Here is a 19,936-nt window from a genome sequence, read left to right as displayed (position 1 = left end):
TGCCTTTTCTTCTCTCAGAGATGTTCTGAGATAAGAAGCAGTTCCAAATTGGATCCCTGGGACTGTCAGGAGTTTTTCTTTTTTTTTTTTTTTAAAGATTTTATTTATTTATTTGACAGAGAGAGAGAGAGACCATGAGAGAGGGAACACAAGCAGGGGGAGTGGGAGAGGGAGAAGCAGGCTCCCCGCGGAGCAGTGAGCCCGATGTGGGGCTCGATCCCAGGACCCTGGGATCATGACCTGAGCTGAAGGCAGACGCTTAACGCTGAGCCACCCAGGCGCCCCAACAGAAGTTTGAAAATACATATTTCCTGGGGCGCCTGGGTGCCTCAGCGTTAAGCATCTGCCTTTGGCTCAGCTCATGATCCCGGGGTCCTGGGATCGAGCCCCGCAACGGGCTCCCTGCTCAGCGGGAAGCCTGCTTCTCCCTCTCCCCCTCCCCCCGCTTGTGTTCCCTCTCTTGCTGTCTCTGTCAAATAAATAAATAAAATCTTTAAAAAAAAATAAAATACATGTTTCCTGATCAGACAGCACCCTGAGCTCTGACCTAAAAACAAACAAATACCACATTAACGTTTTTGAAACATATCCTGTTTTCCCACGAGGAGCCCCGTCCAGCAGACCGCTTCAGCGAACCGGGCCTGGTCGTGGGGCGCACTGAGCCCCCTCAGCCGCCGGCCACAGCAAACATTCTGCAGCCTCTGTGGCAGCGAAGCATGGCATCTGTCTGGGAAGGCGGAAGGCCGTGCCGTCTGCGGCAACCCATCTTGTCCCGGCCGCGGTGCTTTCCTTGGACAGCTGGCCACTGCTGCGGAGAGTGTTTTGTCCGAGGCCAAGACGCCTTGTCAAGGGTCTGCGGATCTCTAAGAAAGTGCCGTCCGTGTTTCCACGAGCCATTCATTCCTTCAGCAGCCCTCTGCTCTCACCTTCTCTGTGCCTGGCCCAGGGGTGGATCCAGGCCACTGGGAAGAGTCAGGTGCAGCCACTGCCCCTGGGGTTCACAGGCGCGTATGGTGTGGTGGGGGCATTGCTGTGACCAAGGCACCTGCGGTGGAGCCGGGCAGCCCGGCCCAGGAGGGAGAAGTCAGGTCTGCTGGGTGGCTCAGGAGTTCTTGAGAGAAGACTCGACACTCAAGCCCAGGCCAGGACAAAGTAGCCAACTCAGAAAAGGATGGTATCCCAGGCCTAGGGACCCATGTCAGCAGTCACCCCAGGGCATTTGGGGAGCTTCTGGTGAGATCATGTGGATGGAGCCTCACCCACACAGAGAGCAGCAGAGCATAGCAGAGGCTCCCAAGGCCTGGACCACAGGCACCCTGCACACGGTGCCCCGGGGACTTTGAATGTGATCGGGGCACTGAGGCCTTGATAAAGGGCAGGAGCATCATCGGATCTGACCATCTTTTATCGATTCACCTCTAGGAAGAGCATTCTGTCGAGTGCCAGGAAAAATTCCTAAAAAATATCTTTAGTCCTTCCAGAGGCTCCAGGAAACCTTTGCCTGGAAATACACATCCTCCGGACACGACTTGATGTGATCAGGAAATAGCCGTCCTGGGAAGATTTAAGAAAAATGTTATTACTGGAGGGGAAAAACCCCGCCCCGGACCTGACAAGAGTGCAGAGGTCCTGATCCCTGAAAGGATTTTGCATGGCCAGACGACCTCGCCAGACAAGACGATGTGGTTTTAAACAATGCCCTTTGGGGTGGGGGGGATATCACTTTAATCATCCTAGAAACCCACACGACAGAACATTCCAATTGCTACTCCTGCATAACAAATTACTCCAAAACTTAGTGGCTTAAAACAATTATTATGCTCGGAGATTCAGTGGGTCAGGAATTCAGAAAGGGCACAATGGGAACAGCTTTACCGCCCTCAGCTGGAAAGGCTTGAAGGGGAACTTGACAGCTGGAGCCATCTGGAAGCTTCTTAATTCACATGTGTGGAATTGATGCTGGCTGTTGGCGGGGAGCTCAGAAGGGGCTGCCGGTCAGGAAACATACACGTGGCCTCTCCCTGTGTTCTCTCCTTATGGGCTACCTTGCGCTTCCTCACAGTATGGTGGCTGGTTCTAAGTGCCAGCGTTCCAAGAGACAGGAAGTGGAAACTGTTTCTTAAGGTCTGGGTCTAGAAACTCCCTTCTGGTTTATTCTGTTGTTCCCGGGAGTCACAAAGGTCCACCCAGATTCAAGGAGAGGAATGGTGGGAGGAGTCCCTCTCCTGGCGTGGGGTATACTGTGGTGCCCTGTTTGGAAATAAGACCTGCCACACAGCCATACTGGTTTCTTTGGAAGCTGAGAAAGAAACACTTGGGTTGTTTCTTTACAGAGTAAGAAAAGTCTCTGAGGATTATGTCATCAAATTAAATGCACCCGTTAGAGTATGGCTCTGGGGATACTGCAGTAATAGGCTATGCTTTGGGTGATTTTTTTTCCTTCTGAATGTTCTTCCTGCAGTTTATGTTCCCCAGCCTGACCGCTTTCTCCTTGCTAATATAACATCCCATAAAAACCTCACTGTCATTAGTACGGCAGAGTCAGGAGAGGGGGTACAAACCTCAGTCCAGCAGAGCAGGGCTCCTGCCCAGGCAGCCCCAGGGGAGGAGGTGACAGGAGCGGAGGTCTAGTTCCTTGTAGAAACTGACCCAGGCATGACAAACAGCTTCACACAGGATGATGGTGCACACACACTTAGCCACTCCGGCTGATCTGGTCTCAGCCTGGTGGCAGGGTCTCCCCTGTCTATTGGCACCAGCCCCTGAAATAGCTAGATAGCCTGCCCTGGGCGTGCCCAACAGATGCCTGCTTGGTGGGCTCAGTCTGTTCAACCCAACACGTTTACCTCTAACACTTCTGGGTACCAGACTGTAGCCAGGCACTGAAAAATGTGAATTTTTCACATTCACATGTGAATGTGAAACCTGTATTTCCAGGCAAAGTTTTCCTGGAGCCTCTGGAAGGACTAAAGATATTTTTTAGGAATTTTTCCTGGCACTCGACAGCCACAGCCCACTCCAAACTCCAAACCTCCCCACCCAGGGTGAGGGGCCATCTATTCTCGAATGCTGGAAAGTGTTCTAGGCGATAGAGGACAGCAGTGGAAAAAACAGGGCTCTCCCCCCAGAAGCCCATGCTCCCTTAGGAGAAGATAGTAACGGGGAAACATCCACATGTAACATCTCTGGGATGAAGGTGCCAAGGAGAATAAAGAGGTGAGGGAGAAGTGATGGAGGTGCTGTTCTGGCAGAGTGATGGGAACTGCCAAGGCCTAACACGGAGCAGGCTCGGAGGGCTCCACCAGCAGCAGGAGCAGAAGGAGAGAAGTGGGAGGGGGAGCGGGGGACGGGGCTGAGAGGAAGCCAGGGCCAGATCACAGGGCCTCCGGGTCCAATGGGAGCCATGGGAGGATTTTGGGAAGAGGAGTAGCATGCTAGGACTGGCAGTTTCTTTCTTTCTTTCTTTCTTTTTTAAAAATTTTATTTATTTATTTATGAGAGAGAGAGCACACGAGAGGGGGGAGGGTCAGAAGGAGAAGCAGACTCCCTGCCGAGCAGGGAGCCTGATGCGGGACTCGATCCAGGGACTCCAGGATCATGACCTGAGCCGAAGGCAGTCGCCTAACCAACTGAGCCACCCAGGCGCCCAGGACTGGCATTTTCAAAGGGTCCTTCTGGCTGCCGTGTTGAGGACAGATAGGTGGAGGTGTGGGGGGTGGGGAGCACAAGGGGAGAAGCCCAGGGGCCAGTTAGGAGACTCTTGGAATAAATCCAAGAGAGAAGAAGGTGGCTGGACCAAGGTGGGAGCACAGAGGAGGTGAGAAGTGCGTGGAGTCTGGAAATCTTGTGAAGTGAGCCACCAGGATTCGCTGCGGGATGGGATGTGGGGAAGAGCAATGCAGAGTCAAGGGCTGGGGCACAGCTTTTGGAAGGAGGGGCTTGGCGTTAACCACTGTGGTTGGGGAACGGATTTCGAGGAACGGGTTAAAGGTGAGCCGCCTGTGACCTCCCAGTGGTGATAGGAGTGGAGGCTACTGGATAGGGGAAGTTGGGGTTCGAGGACAGGTCCTGGGAGTGGACATCTGGGAGCCCTCAGCATGCGGGTGGTACTGAATCACTAAGGGAATGAGGGAGGGCAGGGAAGAGAAAAGGCCCAACAATGGAGCCCGTCCGTAGAGGTCTGGAGAAGAGGAGGGACCCACAGAGGGGACTGGGCAGGCCCAGTCACAGGGTTAAAAGGAAAGGCTACAGGAAGAGTGGCATCCTGAAAGCCAAGGTCAGCTGAGAGCAAGCGCGATGCCAGGGAGAGTATGTGTGGCCGTCGGAGATGGACCAGCCTGCTCCCGGCCCTTCCTCTGCCCACTTTCACTGGGAGCTGTTGCTGGAGCCTGGAGACCAGTCTGAAGCAGACCAGAGCCCTGCTGTTACGGAGGGACAGACTGACAATTCCTCCGTGGTGTGAGGAGAGGGGAGCAGCCCTTGTTCTGGAGATGGGGGTGCACAGAACAGGGCCCTGGGTGAGAGCCTGGAGGAGCTGGTGGAGATTTCTCAGGAGAGGAAGGTCAGGGAGGCAGAACCTCATGTAGGCCGCAGGGTGGTGATCTCAGTGGCTTCCTGGGCAGGGAGACACCGGGTGGGCTCTAGATGGCCCAGGAGAAGGTGGGATGGGGGAGGCAGGTGCTGGCAGTCTGCGAAGAGTCACGGAAGTCGGGGCTATAACGAGGCCCCAGGGGATGGCGAGTGGCCCACGTGGGCTGAGGGCTCTGGCCTTTGGGGATGCTTGGGGATAAGGTGCAGAAGAGGAGCAGAGAGGCAGTGGGGACCCTTGACCTGAAGGAGCTCACGGTTAGTTAGAAGGTGAGCCAAGCCCCACAGTGCAGGCAGGGCAGGAGTGGTAGGCACATGACTTGGGAGCTCCCTCAGCAAGAGGGGGTTAGATGGGTGGAATCAGGGAAGGCTGCCAAGGGGAGGCAGACCTTTGAGAACATGGGGGCTTTGAGTATGTCCAGACGCACAGAACAGCTTTCTTGGCAGAGGAGAGCGCACATGCAAAGGTATGGAGGCAGGAGGGTGCGGCACAGCACGTGTCCAGGAAGCATAGCTTGATGGGAGATGAGATTAGCCAGGTCCTTTAGCACAGACCCTGAAGCTTCACCCCTCCCTCCCCTATTGCACGGGCACTTGAAAGCCATTGCAGCTTCTGAGCTGAGGAGGGACACAATTGGATCTGGTTTCAGGAAGACAGGTCAGGTAACAGTGTTCAGGGTGAATTTGAGGGGAAGGGCAGGGGTCCAGGAGGTAAGAAGACCTTTTGAGAGGCTAGGTGCACACCCAGATTAGGGGTGTTAATGGCCTCAGCAGCAGGCACAGGTGGGACCCATGTGACACTTTTAAGTTGGGCCAAAGGTTTTGCAAGCTGCAGTCTCATGCCACACTGGCCTGGGAGGGGCCAGAGATGCAAGAGATGCAGAGATGCAAGAGATGCAAGAGCGCTCCAAGGCCTGGGTGACCCCAGAAGACTTTGTGGAGGGGCTGCCCAGGGCCAGTTGGGGGCAAGGAGGGCTGCGCAGTTGGGTTAAGCTCACAGGTACCCAGCACTGCGCCAGCTCCTTTCCGTCCATCGCCCCATTTAGGCCTCCCTGTGGCCTTATGAAGTAGGTCCCACTGTCATCCCCATTTTGAAGACGAGGAACATGAGACTCAGAAAGGTACAGTGACTTACCTTGGCACACAGCTAGTATGTGATGGAACCAGAATTAGAATCCACATCTCCTTGAAAGGGCCAGTGTTTCAAGATAAGCTACAGGACCCCAGGAATAAGAACAGTGAACTGACTGATCAAGCACTTATTCTGTGCCAGGCACAAACAGGTGTCTTTGTCAGAAAGGCCAGGCACACATGTGATGCATTTCTCCCAGCTCAGAAACCTGCAGTGGCTCCCCAGTACCTAGCCCAGTGGTCTTCCCTCACTTAACAGAAGAAAACTTTGACACTGAGAGTAGATGTGTTGCTGGCCCAAGCTGGGGTTTGAACCCAGGGCTGTGTTCTTTTAACTCTCCTCACGGCCTCCTGCCTGGCAGGCAGGGGCGGGTCGGTCCTTTGTGAACAGCAAGGGTTCAGAGCTGGGGGTGGGAGAGGGAGCCAACCCGGAGCCTGCCTCAGGGACAAGCCCAGTGGAGCTTCCAAGCCGGCTGCCTGACTTTTTGTCCCCCTTTGGCTCTGAAATCCTGTGCCTGTTCACTGAATAGGTACGTGTGTTTCCCCGCATCTCCCCCCGGGGAGCCGCCCCAGGCCGGCTGCAGGTACAGATAGAGTTGAATTCCGGATTGGGCCTTCCCTCTTGCCCAGGCTGGCCGCTGGGTAACCTCTGGCCTAGAATGAAAGGCTTTCCAATAAGTGCCTAGCTGGCCCGCAGTCTGGCTGCATAATAAGTGTGGGCCGGGCTGAGAGATCATCTGAGGGAAGATGCAGGAACCTGAGAACAGGGTGGAGCCTTGCCAATAAATCCCTCAGTGAGCTGCCTTCTGAGAGCACTTGGGCAGGAGAACCGGTCACCAGGAGCCCTGGCTGCCTTCCTGGCCCAGCCTAGGCCCTCGGGCCTCCAGGCTCAGGCTTAGCCCAGGAAAGCAGGGCCCGTGGGAAGAAAACACCAGGCAGCCCAGGGCAGGATTCGGAAATCAGATACTCTGGGCCGCGTCGCCCTTGGCCTTGAGCTTCTCTTCAAGCCTTCACGGGTCACAGTGGCCTCCTGCCCCGTTGGGGGGTGGGGCACGGTTAGCAATCAGATCCGACCGTTTTCACAGGGAAACAAGAGAACTTGGGTTCTTCTCCTCCTTTGGTCTAATCATAGGCGTGTCCCAACCCTTCTCTGGGGGTCCTCTATGAAATTTAGGGGCAGGGTAGTGGGATCTTAAAAATCCTTTCAGGCCCTTAAAAAATCAGGTGTGAGGCCCTGTGGCATAAGCTTGGAGCCAAGAGGATGGACACCAGGCAGGCGCTTCTCAGCAGCTGTGGCATCTGGGGTAAATCCATGCTTTCATGCCTCACTACCTCTCTACCTCACGGTAAAGCGTTCCCGTGAGCCGTGTTTGGCCTTTGGCACCTGCAGGGGAAGCAGCCAGCACAAACCAGGAAAGATCAACTTTGTTTGGCTTTGGGTGTTTTCCTACCAATCCTTCAGCATAGGAGGGGTTGACATTCTGGAAATTCACTTCCACCCCGATACTGAAACCAACCTGGGATGCCTGACTCTGGATCGGGAAGCTCCTGCTTCTTGAAGTGGATTCGGAAACCTCCAGCCTGATCCTTCTCCCAATTTCTCCTGATCTCCCTCCCATCCTTTTCTAGGCCATGTCCTTTACAAGACCTTGCCCGGCCTAGAGAGGTGGTGGTTTGAGTTTCAGGAGTCTCTGCCTGCAAAGTCAACACAAGCGAGCAGTTAGGGAAGCACTAATTAAGGAGATTAGATGCTACCTCTGAATGCAGGTGTGCCCGCAAAGCCCATGCTCATGCTTCAGACTCTAGAGAGGCTCAGCCCGCTGGGGGAAGGTAGAGCCTGTGGTTCTCACTGCTTTTTGAGCCTCTGCAAGGACACTGAAGGAACAATCCGTCGAAGAATCAGTCCTCTTAAGCTAAGTCTCTAAAGGAAATTGCTCCTACTTGTAGTTTTAAGGAGTTGCTGGGAGGGAGCTACCTCTTCCAGGAAGCCCTCCTGATGACCCCAGGCACATCTCTTTCTCCCTCCTTTCCTCCTTCACAGTACTCTGCACTCAGGCTCTGATTGTGCCACATGGGGAGGCCTTCCTCATCACTCTCCTGTCCAGTCCATGGTGTGGAAAGCTGTGATATTTTACACCATTATCTCAGCCTTTACTCCCAGGACAAGAGTCTAAGGCCCGGTGGCAGGGGCCTGGTCTCATAGCTCGTGCTTTCTGTACTCACTGTCCTAGAGCGGCCACAAAATCTTTGCTTTGTGCATTTGTGTGGTTTCTTTGTCCAAACTTTTTTTTTTCAAATGGAAATACATTTCTGGTTATAAAAATAATCCATGAGCTAAAGAAATCAAAAAGCACCTGTAATCCCCGCCCTTGGAGATAACCATTGATCACATCCTGCCAGACTTAGTTCTGCAAAAGCTCATCCACATTTGGCATACAACAAAGAAATTATACTGTGCTGCCTTCCTTTTTTTTGCAACCTACATTTTTTAACTTAACAGATTCCATGGATATTTCCCCAGTAAACACAGGTCTACCTCACCTGCAGGGAGGGCTGCATCGTGTCCTATTTTATATTTAAGCCACAATTTATATAACTAATCCCCTATTGTTGGATTTGGAGTTTTTTCCCCATCTTTTCTCCATTGTATCTGGTACTGCAATAAATACCTTCCTAGATAAATATTTGTGAACATCTTTTTTTTTTTTTTTGGTCTTAGAATAAAATGAAGAATGAAATTGAAAAGTCAGAGGACTGGCATGTTTGTTAAGTTAGAGTAAACCCAATACCGATTCGCCCTCTCCCCCGTGTCACAGAAAAGTGGTGGGTGCCTGGCTGGTACTGATGGTTGACTTTCGGGTGGATATGTGTGGACCCTGAAGGTCTAGGAAGCGGTTCGGCCTGTGAACTCGGTTTCCCAGCCTGCTGCCCACTGCCCACTGCCCAGGAAGCAGCCTAGGGTGGGCGGGAGGGGGGATGCTTGCTCCTGGACTCCCCCCTTTTGAATACTGGTGGAGTCTCCCTGGATCGTGCTTGGGCCAGCCTTGGCCTTGGAGCTTGCCCGGGCACTTAGAAGGGGCCAGGGAATGAGGGCTTATGTGGCTGAGGATGGAAAGGATAGGAACAAACCTGGGTCATGCCTTCGATCTTTGTGCCTACAGGAGGTCTCAGTGGGGCAACCATCATTGACTCCCTTGACACCCTCTACCTCATGGAGCTGCAGGAGGAGTTCCAGGAGGCCAAGACCTGGGTTGAAGAGAACTTCCACCTGAACGTGGTGAGTCAGAGACCCTTGGAGTGTTAGAGGCAAAAGGGGCCTGGAAGGTCAGTGGCCAGCTCCACCCTATCACTTCGGAGACCCAGAGACCCTAGCCCCAAGCCGCCCAGCAGAGCAGTGCTGGAAATGGGGCTCCGTGCACGCTCTACTTTGTCCTCTCCTAAGACCAGCCTCAAGGTGGGGGATCCCTCCAGCCCTGGCCAGCGCATGAGTATTTACCAGCCTCTTCTCCTCAGGAAGGGAAGACAGCCAACGACCCCTCCTTCCCCTCCCTGCGGTGCCAGGCACCCAGGAAGTCCCTTCTAGGGCTGAATCTGTAGAACAGAACAGTGGCAACCGAAGGGGCTTATCTGCTCAGAGCTGCTCTGACCCGGAGCCCCCACCCCACCCTCGGCTGCCCTCAGGAGATAGGTGAGAGGATTGGGAGCCATGTGGTCGGCCTCGGCAATGACACTGCCTAATTCACAGGCTTGTTGTGAGGTGAACTACCGCGGAGGGTTATAACAAGCATCATAACACAATCAAGTCTGATCTGGATGTAGAGTGGTATCCTCCTCCTGATCATCATCATTACCATTATTCTGAGGCATGTTATGCCTTCTGGTAGTCTGTGTGAGGAAGCTTACAATCCTTCCTGAATGGGAGAAAGGCCGAGGTGGGAGAAGGAAGGGGTATCTTCACAGGCCCACCTTGCCTCTGTGCATATGGTGGAGGGAGAATGGGCACCAGGCAGCTACCTAGGGTGCCAGGTGCTGGCAGGTCCGGGGAGCCTGGGGACATTCAAGCAAGCTGGGGCAGGTTAGGGAAGGTCCTCGGAAGAAAGCAAGATAGGGTCACATCCCCTCTCTGAGCCTTGGCTTTCTCATCTGGAAAATGGGAATGGTGACCTCGCTGAGCACGGGGAGGCTAAAAGAGGGAATGGCTTTGCAGTTTTCTGTTTCACGAGGCTCTCCCACATGAAGGGATAGTCACTGCGTGTTGTTAGCGGTAAAAGGCTGTGATGTGGGGAGCGCTGGGCGCAGGGGAGGTCAGAGCGGGCACCTTTAGGAAGCCACACGGGGCGCCGGGCGGGTATCTCAGCTGTACCCCTCAGCGCCTCAGAGCCACCCTGCTCCTGGTGAAGAACCTCGGGCAGAGAAAAGCTAAATCTCTTGCCCGACGTCCCAAAGCCAAGTAAGAGGCTGAGGTGGGATTTTAACCTAGAGCTGGTCCTTGGCATGATGCCCCAACACCCCGGATTTGCAGTCCAGACCCAAGAAAGAAAGCACGGATTAAGGCAACTGTGGACATGCCCTGTGGGCCGCAGACCTGAAGCTGAGAATTGCTTGCTTGCCTGCAAGTGTCTGCCTGGCACCCTTGCCTCTCAGCCTCGGCTTTGTCCCCTTTGCCCCAGAACCTCCTCAGAGAACCTTCCCCTGTCTTCCCCCTGTCTTCCCCCTGTCTCCCCTCCCTCCTGCTAAGCCAGGAAGTTCCCGCAGGAAGGGGAGGTGGCTGGACTAAAGAATTTGCCTCCCCTCAGGCTAAGCTTCAGCCCCAGCTCCCCTACCAAGTTCTTGAGCTGCCTGGAGAGCAGCCAGGCACAACTTTGCTCTGAGGGCCTCTGGCAAGGGCTGGGGAAGGAAGCCAAACCCAGCGTTTATTTCTAATGCTGTCAACATGCTGCAGTGGCCTGCCAAGCAGGTGCTGATCCCTCTCAACTTTTGCTCTGAAAACCACCGCCCAGCATAGCCCGGCCTGCCAGGCAAGGTGCCGGAGCTCAGCATGAGGGTAGCCAGGCCAACGGGGTGGGGGGGTGAGGGGGAGGCTGGGGCCGGAGTGACCTGTCTCAAGGGCCTGGCTGTCCCTGGGAGCCCTGCAGGCGGCTCACAAGTGTTCTCCCCCACCCCGGTTCCCCCCCACACACATTCCTCTTTCCTGTGGCCCTGCAGAGTGGAGAAGCATCCTTGTTTGAGGTGAACATCCGGTACATCGGAGGACTCCTCTCAGCCTTCTACCTGACGGGAGAAGAGGTAAGTTGGCCCTTTGAGGCCCCTGGACCCTTCAGGTGTGAGAAGACTTCGGAGAACATCCAATCCCACTCCCTCATTTCACCAGTGAGGAAACAGGGATGCAAGGGGATTTGCCCAGGCTTGTGTTTCACAATTTCCACCGCTAGGGGCCCTTGGCCTTGTCCTGCTCCACAGCCACCCCTGTCTGCTCCCCTCCTGGGCCAGCCACCAGCCAGCCACCACTCCAGGTCTCCAGCGGCCACGGGACATGGGACTGCTGGTCACATGCCCTAAGTGCAAGGCCTCAGCCCCAGGCATCGGCTTCCAGCAGAAGGGCTGAGAAGTGTGGGGAGAAGGCAGAGCCCTGGGCACAGAGTCAGAAAACCTGGGTCTTATCCCCACACCTTGAGCAAGTCCTCTCCCACCCCTGGGCCTTGCTTCCTTCCCCACCGTGGGGATCGGCTCACAGAACTCTTGTGAAATGGGACAGGAGGGACAAGGTTTGACCCCGAGCTGACCAGCTCCAAAGCCCATACTCTCCACGCTGCAAGAGAATTTTGAAAACCACAGAGCTCTGTAGAAATGGGAGGCTCTTCATCCCCTTGTCAGCTCCCATGAAAGCACAGCCGAAGTATCTGGGCATGAGGTTGTCCAAGTCCCCAGGACATGGGTCATCCATTGTTGTGCTCCCCGTTAGCCAGAGGGCCACACTGCTCAATGCAACCGCTGCTCTAGGGCTGGATGCCTTGGCTTTGTTTGGCCTTTCCCTTCCCTGCACTTCTCCCTGCTCTGTCCACCCTGAGACAAATATCATCCCTACCCCCTGCCACCAGGGGACACAGAAAATTCCCTGCTAAGCCCCAGTGGCTCAGAATCCCTGAAGCATCCAGGGCACATGAGCAGTTCCATTGTGCAGACGAGGGTCAGAGACAGTACGTGGCTCACCTGAGGTCACACAGCTGCCAAGTGGGAAGATCTGAACCAAGTGGGAAGTTCTTGAGCTGCTCTGACTCGCAGCCCGGAGAACTTTCCACTCTACAGAATAGAATTCTTGCTAGTTTCTCTCACCTCTGTTCTGGAACCTCTGGGGCCCTGACTGTGGCTTACCATGGCTGCCGGCCTTTCTCTGTGCTGGAAAAGCCGCTGATAGCACTTACGGGCTCCACAACCTTGGGCAGATTGCTTCATCCTCAAAGTGGTCAACACCCTCCCCACCAGGCTATTGCAGGGATTGAAGGTCGTGTAGATAAGACACCTGGCACAGTGATATATTGTGATTTATAATAAGTAATATATATTTGGTCTTCATCCCATTTCTGGCAGAGCTCCTAAAACCCTTGGAATTTCCTAAGCACTGAGAGCAATAAATGTGTCTTTTGTTATGTAAATTGGGTGACTCTTGGACCCCACCTGAGGATAGAGGCTGGTTGCCAGGAGAACCAACCACAAGGTGAGAGGGTTGTTATATTCAGTCCCACCACCCTGACTTCCAGGGACGGGAGAGGGGCTGGAGGTTGAATCAGGAGCCAATTAGCAGTGGTTTAATTAGTCGTGCCCATGTAATGAACTGGGCCATGGAGCTTTCAGGGTGGCTGAGCACCGGGAGATTTGGGGAAAGCACCACTCCTGGAGAAGGCATGGAAGCTCTGTGCCCTCTCCTCATACTTTGCCGTAAGCATCTCTTCCATCTGGCTGTTCCTGAGCTACATCCTTTTATAATAAACCAGTTAAGTAAAATGTTTCCTGAGTTCTGTGAAGCGCTCTAGCAAATTAATCAAACCCACAGAGAGGTTTGTGAGAACCTCTGATTTAGAGACCATGGGTCAGAAGCACAGGTAACAGGCTGGACTTAGGAATGGTGTCTGAAGTGGGGGGGCGGGGGGGGCATCAATCTTGTAAGGACTGAATCCTCAAACTGGAATCTGATGCTGTCTCCGGGAAGATAGTGTCAGAACTGGGTTGAATTATAGGGCACCCAGCTGGTGTCTGGCGAATTGCTTGGTGGTATGGGGAAACACCCCCCCACACACATAGTGGAATCGGGTTCAGAATCTGTTCCACACCTACTCACTTCCAAGAGAATAATTAGGACTCGTGTTCTTCTGTTCCCGGTGGTACCCCTCTGGTCCACACACACTCACTCAGCATCCTTCCTGGTGTGGCTGAGATCCTGCAGTGCCCGCCAGCGATAGGGCTTTCCAAAGGTGGAGACGTGGAAATTCCTAAGAGCATTTAAGAAGATTGAGCTCGGAGTCCTCAGGGCAGAGGGCAGCCGGCCAGCTGCCTGGAGCCTCAGCACTGGGGTCAGGTGTGAGTTCAGTTCCTCTGCACCTCACTGCTCAGCCTCTCGGGGGGCAAGTGACACTATCAGGTGCCTCAGATGAGAGCCCTTTGTTGTTGCTAAACCAGTGGCTTCTGGGCCAAGGCTTTGGGATCTGGGTTCTAGACACGTTTCCGCAGGGACTCTGATGTGGGTGGCCCCCATGCCCACGTCTGGGACCCACTGTCTGGCGCTGGACGCTGTCCTCTCCTCTCGCCCGTCCCTGCCAGGCCCCAGGTGCGGTTCTTCCCTTCCCCCCCTCCCCTCCTGAGCAGGAGCCATAGCTGCCCTCAGAGGCCTCCCTGCCACATCCCAGCTAGTCCAGCTAACTCCTCCCCACTGCAGGCCCTCTGCAGCTGCCTCAGCCGTTCAGTGGCCCATACTGGGGCCAGGGGACTCAAGAGGACTTGGTGTTGCTGCACACGGGAGGTCGGCAAACCAGATCGGCCTTGAGCTTGGAAGCGAAAGGAAACGTGTGTTGTTCCACTCAGAACAGTTGCTAAGTGACTTACGTCTCACGTTTTCAAAAATAAATAATATTTACTGTGGGCTTGCTTTTATTATAAAATAGCACAGAAAGAGAGATAAGCCAGATGAAGAAAACAAAATTCCTCCGTGAGCCCACCCTGCATCCCTAGGAGAGCATTGTTAATATTTTGGTGTATTTCCTTCTCATCTGTTCCTCACACATCCGTGTGCATATAATTACTAAAGTTGAATTATACTATTTCAAAATACTCTTTTAATAAACTACAAACCCTTTCTTTGCTATTAAGTAATTGTCTACATCATTCCAGTGGCTGCCTGGTATTCCGTTGCATGGATAAGTCCTAATTTAACCACTTCTGTATTTGATGTTTAGAATATCTTCGTTTTTCCACTATTATAAACAATGCTGGAATAAATAGCCCTAAAGTTCAATCTTTACAACATCCTTGGTTACTTATTTCCTTAGAATAGATTCCTAAGAGGGAAGCTGGGGCATCAGAAGGTCACAGGTGCTTCTGAATTAGAAGAACGGTGTGAGGGGGTCAGAGACTCCATCAGGGCCCTGAGGCCGGGGGGCCTCCTTACGGCTCCTTGGCCATCATGTCAGCAGCTTAACCGTTCACCTTCTCTGCTCATTCCCGTCTGTAAAATGGGAACGGTGGGAAGATCCAGAATGTCCGGCCCTTCCCCTGGTTTTGCACACGGGGTGGCGTTGCTTTGCTGAGAAGCTCACAGCAGCCGAGCCGCGAGGCAAGGACTAGAACCGGGGGCGGGGCAGGGCTCCCAGTCCAGTGCTCCTCACACTCCATCAGATGTGCTCCCACACGCCCCACCTGTGGCGCCCTGGCCCCTTCATCCCCTCGGCGGCCACCAGAAGCACAGCTGGAATCACTGAGCCCTCGTCACAGTCCTGACACTGTCCTGCGGGCTTTACAACGATGACCTAATTGTCATTCCTCCCGACAGCCTCTGAGGAAGGCCGCTGTGGCCTTGTTTTGTGATTGAAGAGGGAAATTGAGGCTCAGAGGAGGTGCCTCAACTCAGGCCATGTAGCCAGAAATGCGGAGTCAGGTTCACATCCAGGCCCGTCTGACTCCAGAGCCGGACACAGCGCCCCCTCCCACTCTGTGCCCGCAGCTCCTGGGTGCATCCGCCGCCGGCAGGAGCGGGGCTTGGGGCGGGGATGGCACCCACCCAGCCCCATTCATGATGCCCTGTGCTTCTTCCTTTACAGGTGTTCCGAGTAAAGGCCATCAAGCTGGGAGAGAAGCTTCTGCCGGCCTTCAACACCCCCACGGGAATCCCCAAAGGTGTTGTGAACTTCAAAAGGTAGGACATCTTCTGATTTCCCTTTTGTGGCTTTGGCTGCATCTGTGAAGAAATTGAAGCATGGAGAGGACAGGACCCGCCTTGGGAATCCCAGTGAGTCAGTGGCACAGTGGAGACTGGCCTTAGCCGAGGGCTGTCCAGGGCTGATCTTCCCTAGGTGCGGAGGGAGCAGCTGGTCTGTAATCGTTCCCTAATACTGCCTTGACTCACAGCCCTACAGGTGTGCCCAGCTAGGGTCAGGCGCCAGGAGGCACATCACACCCTCCTGCCATGAGGTACCCCAAACTGCTAGGGGGTCTCAAGACCCTGAGCAGAGGGACCGCTGGACTGGGTCTCAGGAACCCATTGTCAGAACCCAGAGGGGCTTCTGGGGGCATCAAGCCCACGGAGGCTTGGACTCCAAGGAATAAGGGCCTAGTCAGGTCACATAAGCCAGTAACTGACCATTCCCGGACACAAACCCAGGACTTCCAACTCCATTTTTAATAATACTTATTGGAATTTCCCCCTCTTTAAAAATAGTAAGTTCTCGGGGCGCCTGGGTGGCTCAGTTGGTTAAGTGACTGCCTCCAGCTCAGGTCATGATCCTGGAGTCCCGGGATGGAGCCCCACATCAGGCTCCCTGCTTGGTGGGGAGTCTGCTTCTCCCTCTGACACTCCCCCCGCCATGCTGTCTCTCTCTCTCATTCTCTCTCTCTCTCAAATAAATAAATAAAAATCTTTAAAAAAAAAAAATAGTAAGTTCTCATTGCAGAAAATGTGGATTAAACCAAAAGTGTTAGGTAAGACTGGAAAACTCCTATGTGGTTCCACTAATCAAAGAAACCACCGGTAATGCTTCTTTCTACTGGCTTGGTTTTAAAACATTGATTTTCATTGGCTGCATTGATTTTCCTTCCTGAGGTATTGCTTAATTCAGTGTGTGAACTAGAGACTTTCTGGGTAGTCACTAAGTCACAGAATGTCAACACGGAAGGGACCCTGGGCGGTGCCATGGGAGAAAGGTAGAGCCGGGGCTGCCGCTGGGTCCAGCTCCAGCGCCTGGGGGGGGGGGGGGTGTGCTTACCTGCCCCCCTCGCAGATGCCCTTCCCCCTCGTGGGGATAGGAGTGTGTTTATATCCACTCGTTTTCCAGATGTGGCGACTGAGACCCAGAGAGGGGAAGGGATGGGCTCAGAGTCAAGAGAACCAATGGCCAGCCAGCTGGATGATGGATGAATCTTCATGAGCACGAGTCTTGCTCCTGGGGCTCCCCAGGGCCCCATTGTCTTGCCTTTCCTCGCTCTGTTCTTCCACCGGTCGACTTGCTCTCAAAGGCCAGCTCGCCCGCCACCTGTGCCGTTAGGGCTAGAAGCGTTTTAACTTCTCCCAGCCTCCAGGCACTTTCTCTGCCTCCTTATGGCCCCGTCACATCCCTCTTCATGGGATCCGTGTCCGGTTCTTTGCTCATTCCTTCCACAAATACCTGTGCTCGGGACTGTGTGCAGGATGAGAGATGAACCATGACACTGTGCCGACCGTTTCTGAGCACTTCCCTGTGCCCGGCGTTGTGCTAAGGCTTTCCGTACGTGGCCTCACCGAGTACTCCTCACAGCCACCCTTTATTCAAACAGAGTCTCGGAGAGGTGAAGTAACTTGCCCGAAGTCTTCCAGCTGCTAGGTAATTGGGGATACGATTTAAGCCCGTTTGGTTAGAGATAGAAACCTCTGCTCTCGAGGCCGGCCTGGCCTCCCTCAGACGGGAGCCCTGCTGTCCCTGGGCTGCAGGAGCAGCCCCCCGGGAGACGTTGTAGCAGGCACCCAGGGGCTTCCTGGGGCCGTTCTTGAGGCTCTCCCACAACCCCGAGTCTGGGAGGAAGGCTGTAATATTTCCGTCTCACCACACTTCCCCGTTCCATCTCCTGAGGTGATGTCTTACCTCAGGAGCTGCGTGGGAGGGGGCGCCGTGGGCTCTGGTGAGTGCCTCCGTGCCTCGGCTTCCTCTCTGTCCTGGGGAGGTCCCATTCTTCGGGTCAGCCTGCCCAGGGCCTCGCAGAGGAGAGGGGACTCGCCTGCTCGGCCCCTTCGCTTACGGTCTCTGGTCCAAGAGCATTCCTGGGGTGTGACCTCACATAAACCTCACCAGAGGCCACAAAGGGGCCCCCAGGGCCAATCGAATCCCGTTCTCGGTGCCAGGGTTGACTTCTCAGAGCCAGACGTTTGGATCACTGCTCAGATTCCTTTCCCACAAACACTGATCCTGGAGAAACACAGCCCAGCTATCATGGAGCCGAGACACAAACACGGTGTCTCTGTGGCTGTCTGTCCCAGGGCTAGCTCCTTGGGCCTCAATGCCTGGAGTCTGGGATAGGACCTTACGTCAGTCATCCTTCCCTCATCTGCACTGCCCTGGCTGTCTGCCTTACCCCTGTTCCTCAGAGCCCGGACCGGATGCGACACAGATCCTAACATTTCTGATTAAGAAAACGCATTTATTTTTAGGCTATTTGCATGCTGCCAGTGCTGTATGCATATGTATGTATATGCATATTTCCTGGCAACACCTCCCTTTCATTTTCTGGGTAAGAGAGTCTGTTGCTAAAAAAACGCCTCCCTGTTCCAGCGGGGGGAATGTCAGAGATGTTTACGGCCCGTGGGGCGCTGAGTTTGCTCTTTGGAGAGGGCCTGCTGGTGGGAGCTGGGCCGCACACTGCCGCCCCCGCCCTGGGCAGGGCTTGCCCTGGGCAGCTCCAGGGAAGGGCCAGACCGGGTCCCAGCGGGAGGGGTAGATAACTAACCCTGCTCTTCCTGTCTGGGAGGCAGAGGCGTGGACCCCTGTGACCTGTGACCTCCGAGGGACTGCGGAATCCGAGAGAGTGGCAGTGGCCAGTCCAAGGATTAAGCTCTCACACACGCAGACACCCTTGGCTGCCACCCACCCCAATCATGCAGGCCGAGATACACAAGTTCACCTGTATCACACGCTCTGCATCCACACACACAAACGTGCATTTACATAGACACGCTCCCCCCCCCCACAGATATCTGCATCTTAGTAATTGCTAATGTTTATCGAGCATTCACTGTGCACCACGCACGATGTGAACACATGATTTGGATTCTCTCTCTTCAACCTCACAATGACCACAAGGACCCCATTTCACCAGTGAAGACACTGAGGCGGAGAGAGGTGAGGTAGCTTACCCAAGGTCACACAGCAGTAGAGTGAAGTTAGAATTAGCAACCAGGTCTGTCTGGCTCTAAAGTTCACAATTATACCGTACACACGAGTGCACACAAAGACATACAGATACACATGGGAGCTTCCGCCGTGCTGGGGAGGGGCACTGTGGAGCGACCCCTTCTCCCCGGGCAGAGAACACAGGCTGCAGACTTAACAGACAGGGAGGGAGGCAGAGGGCAGAGCTTCATTAGCCCATTGCCTTGCAGGGCTGATGAAAAGCCCTCCTGGTCTCTGGATGCCACCCAGAACAGGTGCATTTGGGGCACAGAATACCTAGGGTTTGGATTTGGATTCAGCTCTATCAGTTCTGTCCCTTGCTGTGTGACGTTGAAGAAGTGTCTCCCCCTCTCCGAGCCTGAGCATCCTCACCTATGAAATAAGAATCATGGTATCTACCTCCGAAGCTGGATGTGAAGATGAAATAAGACACTACAGCTGTCTGGCACCCCTCAGGAACTCAATAACTCACATAATTTTAATAAACTATAAACACATGATTTATATGTGCATAATTACATAATGCGAAAAATGACAGTAATTACATGCCTAATTTATACCTCACAATAGCTCTAAGAGGTGTGGGTTTGGTCGTTTAACAGATGAGGAAACTGAGGGCGGGAGAGATCAGCAGACCTGCCCGAAGTCCCCCGGCCGGGCGCTGCGGGAGCCGGCGCTTGAAGACAAACAGGAGAGGGAAGGCGCCCGCCCACTGCCCACCTCTGCCCAGCCCTGGGCTGCCTGGCTGCCTGGCTGGCTCCACTGCAGGGATCCCACTCCAGAGGGAGGGGAGAGGAAGGAGAGGCTCATGTGGGGGAAAATGAGAACAAAAGACAACTGGGTGACCGGTGGCTATTTTGACCTTGAATTTCTCTGTGAGGGCAGGAAGCATCCATTATTCAGGAAACCCTCTGTGGGTACCCACATCTCCCACGGAGATAGCTGGAGAGAGAAGTCTCACTTGGCCTGAGGGGAAGAAGAACAGAGAGGGGACACCTTCCCCTTCCCTCTGGGTGGATGTGGGGCCATCTGGGTGGGAGACCGTTAGGGGATGCACAGAGCCCAGGCTGAATCTGGCCTCTGCCACCTACCAGCTCTGACCTTCCAATAGCTTACTTTCCTCTCTGAGCCTCAGTTTCCCCTTCGTATATTGGGATGAATGATGTGTTACCTTGTGGGCTTTAAATGAAGTCAAGAAGCAAACAGCTTGACCCAGTGCCCGGTATCTGTAGTGGCTCAATACACAGAAGCTGTTTTATTTATTATCCACGAGCCAAGTCTCCCCTCTCTGCGCAGCCCGTCCCTCTCTACCTGCCCCCAAGTCAGGGAAATACCCAAAGAGGTGGAGACAGGAGGAAGGGGCCAGTGGTCGTCTCTGTTTACTGAGGCCACCTGCTCCGTCAGATCCTAAAACTTGAGTCCTCCACCTATTTCTGGAAGTTGAGACTGATGAGTTTGATTTCAGAAACGATATTCAGGCCAGATAATGGAGTTTGGGGAGGAGAGGGGCAGCCTCAGGAGAGCCCCAGCCCACCCCAGGAAAAGGGGTGCCCCTCAGATGGCACTGTGACCTCCCAGACCCACCTTCTCCCCCA

The 19,936-nt window shown here is 54.2% G+C and overlaps 1 protein-coding gene across 5 annotated transcripts in view; it reads left to right on the top strand.

Moving 5' to 3' along the window:
* MAN1C1 (mannosidase alpha class 1C member 1) overlaps positions 1-19,936 on the top strand; it is a 141,554-nt gene that overhangs the window by 98,939 nt on the left and 22,679 nt on the right. For all 5 annotated transcript variants that reach the window (XM_045898403.3, XM_064589739.1, XM_064589740.1 and 2 more), the window contains 3 exons: positions 8,880-8,995; positions 10,924-11,004; positions 15,027-15,121. In XM_045898403.3, coding sequence (XP_045754359.1) covers positions 8,880-8,995; positions 10,924-11,004; positions 15,027-15,121 — 292 coding nt within the window. The remainder of the gene's footprint in view (positions 1-8,879; positions 8,996-10,923; positions 11,005-15,026; positions 15,122-19,936) is intronic.

Source organism: Mirounga angustirostris, unplaced genomic scaffold (assembly GCF_029215605.1).
Source record: "Mirounga angustirostris isolate CCGP_5_RB_7025 unplaced genomic scaffold, mMirAng1.0.hap1 SCAF_4, whole genome shotgun sequence".
Taxonomy (NCBI): domain Eukaryota; kingdom Metazoa; phylum Chordata; class Mammalia; order Carnivora; family Phocidae; genus Mirounga; species Mirounga angustirostris.
The sequence above is the reverse complement of the archived record's forward strand: the minus strand, read 5'-3'. Positions and strand labels throughout refer to the sequence as shown.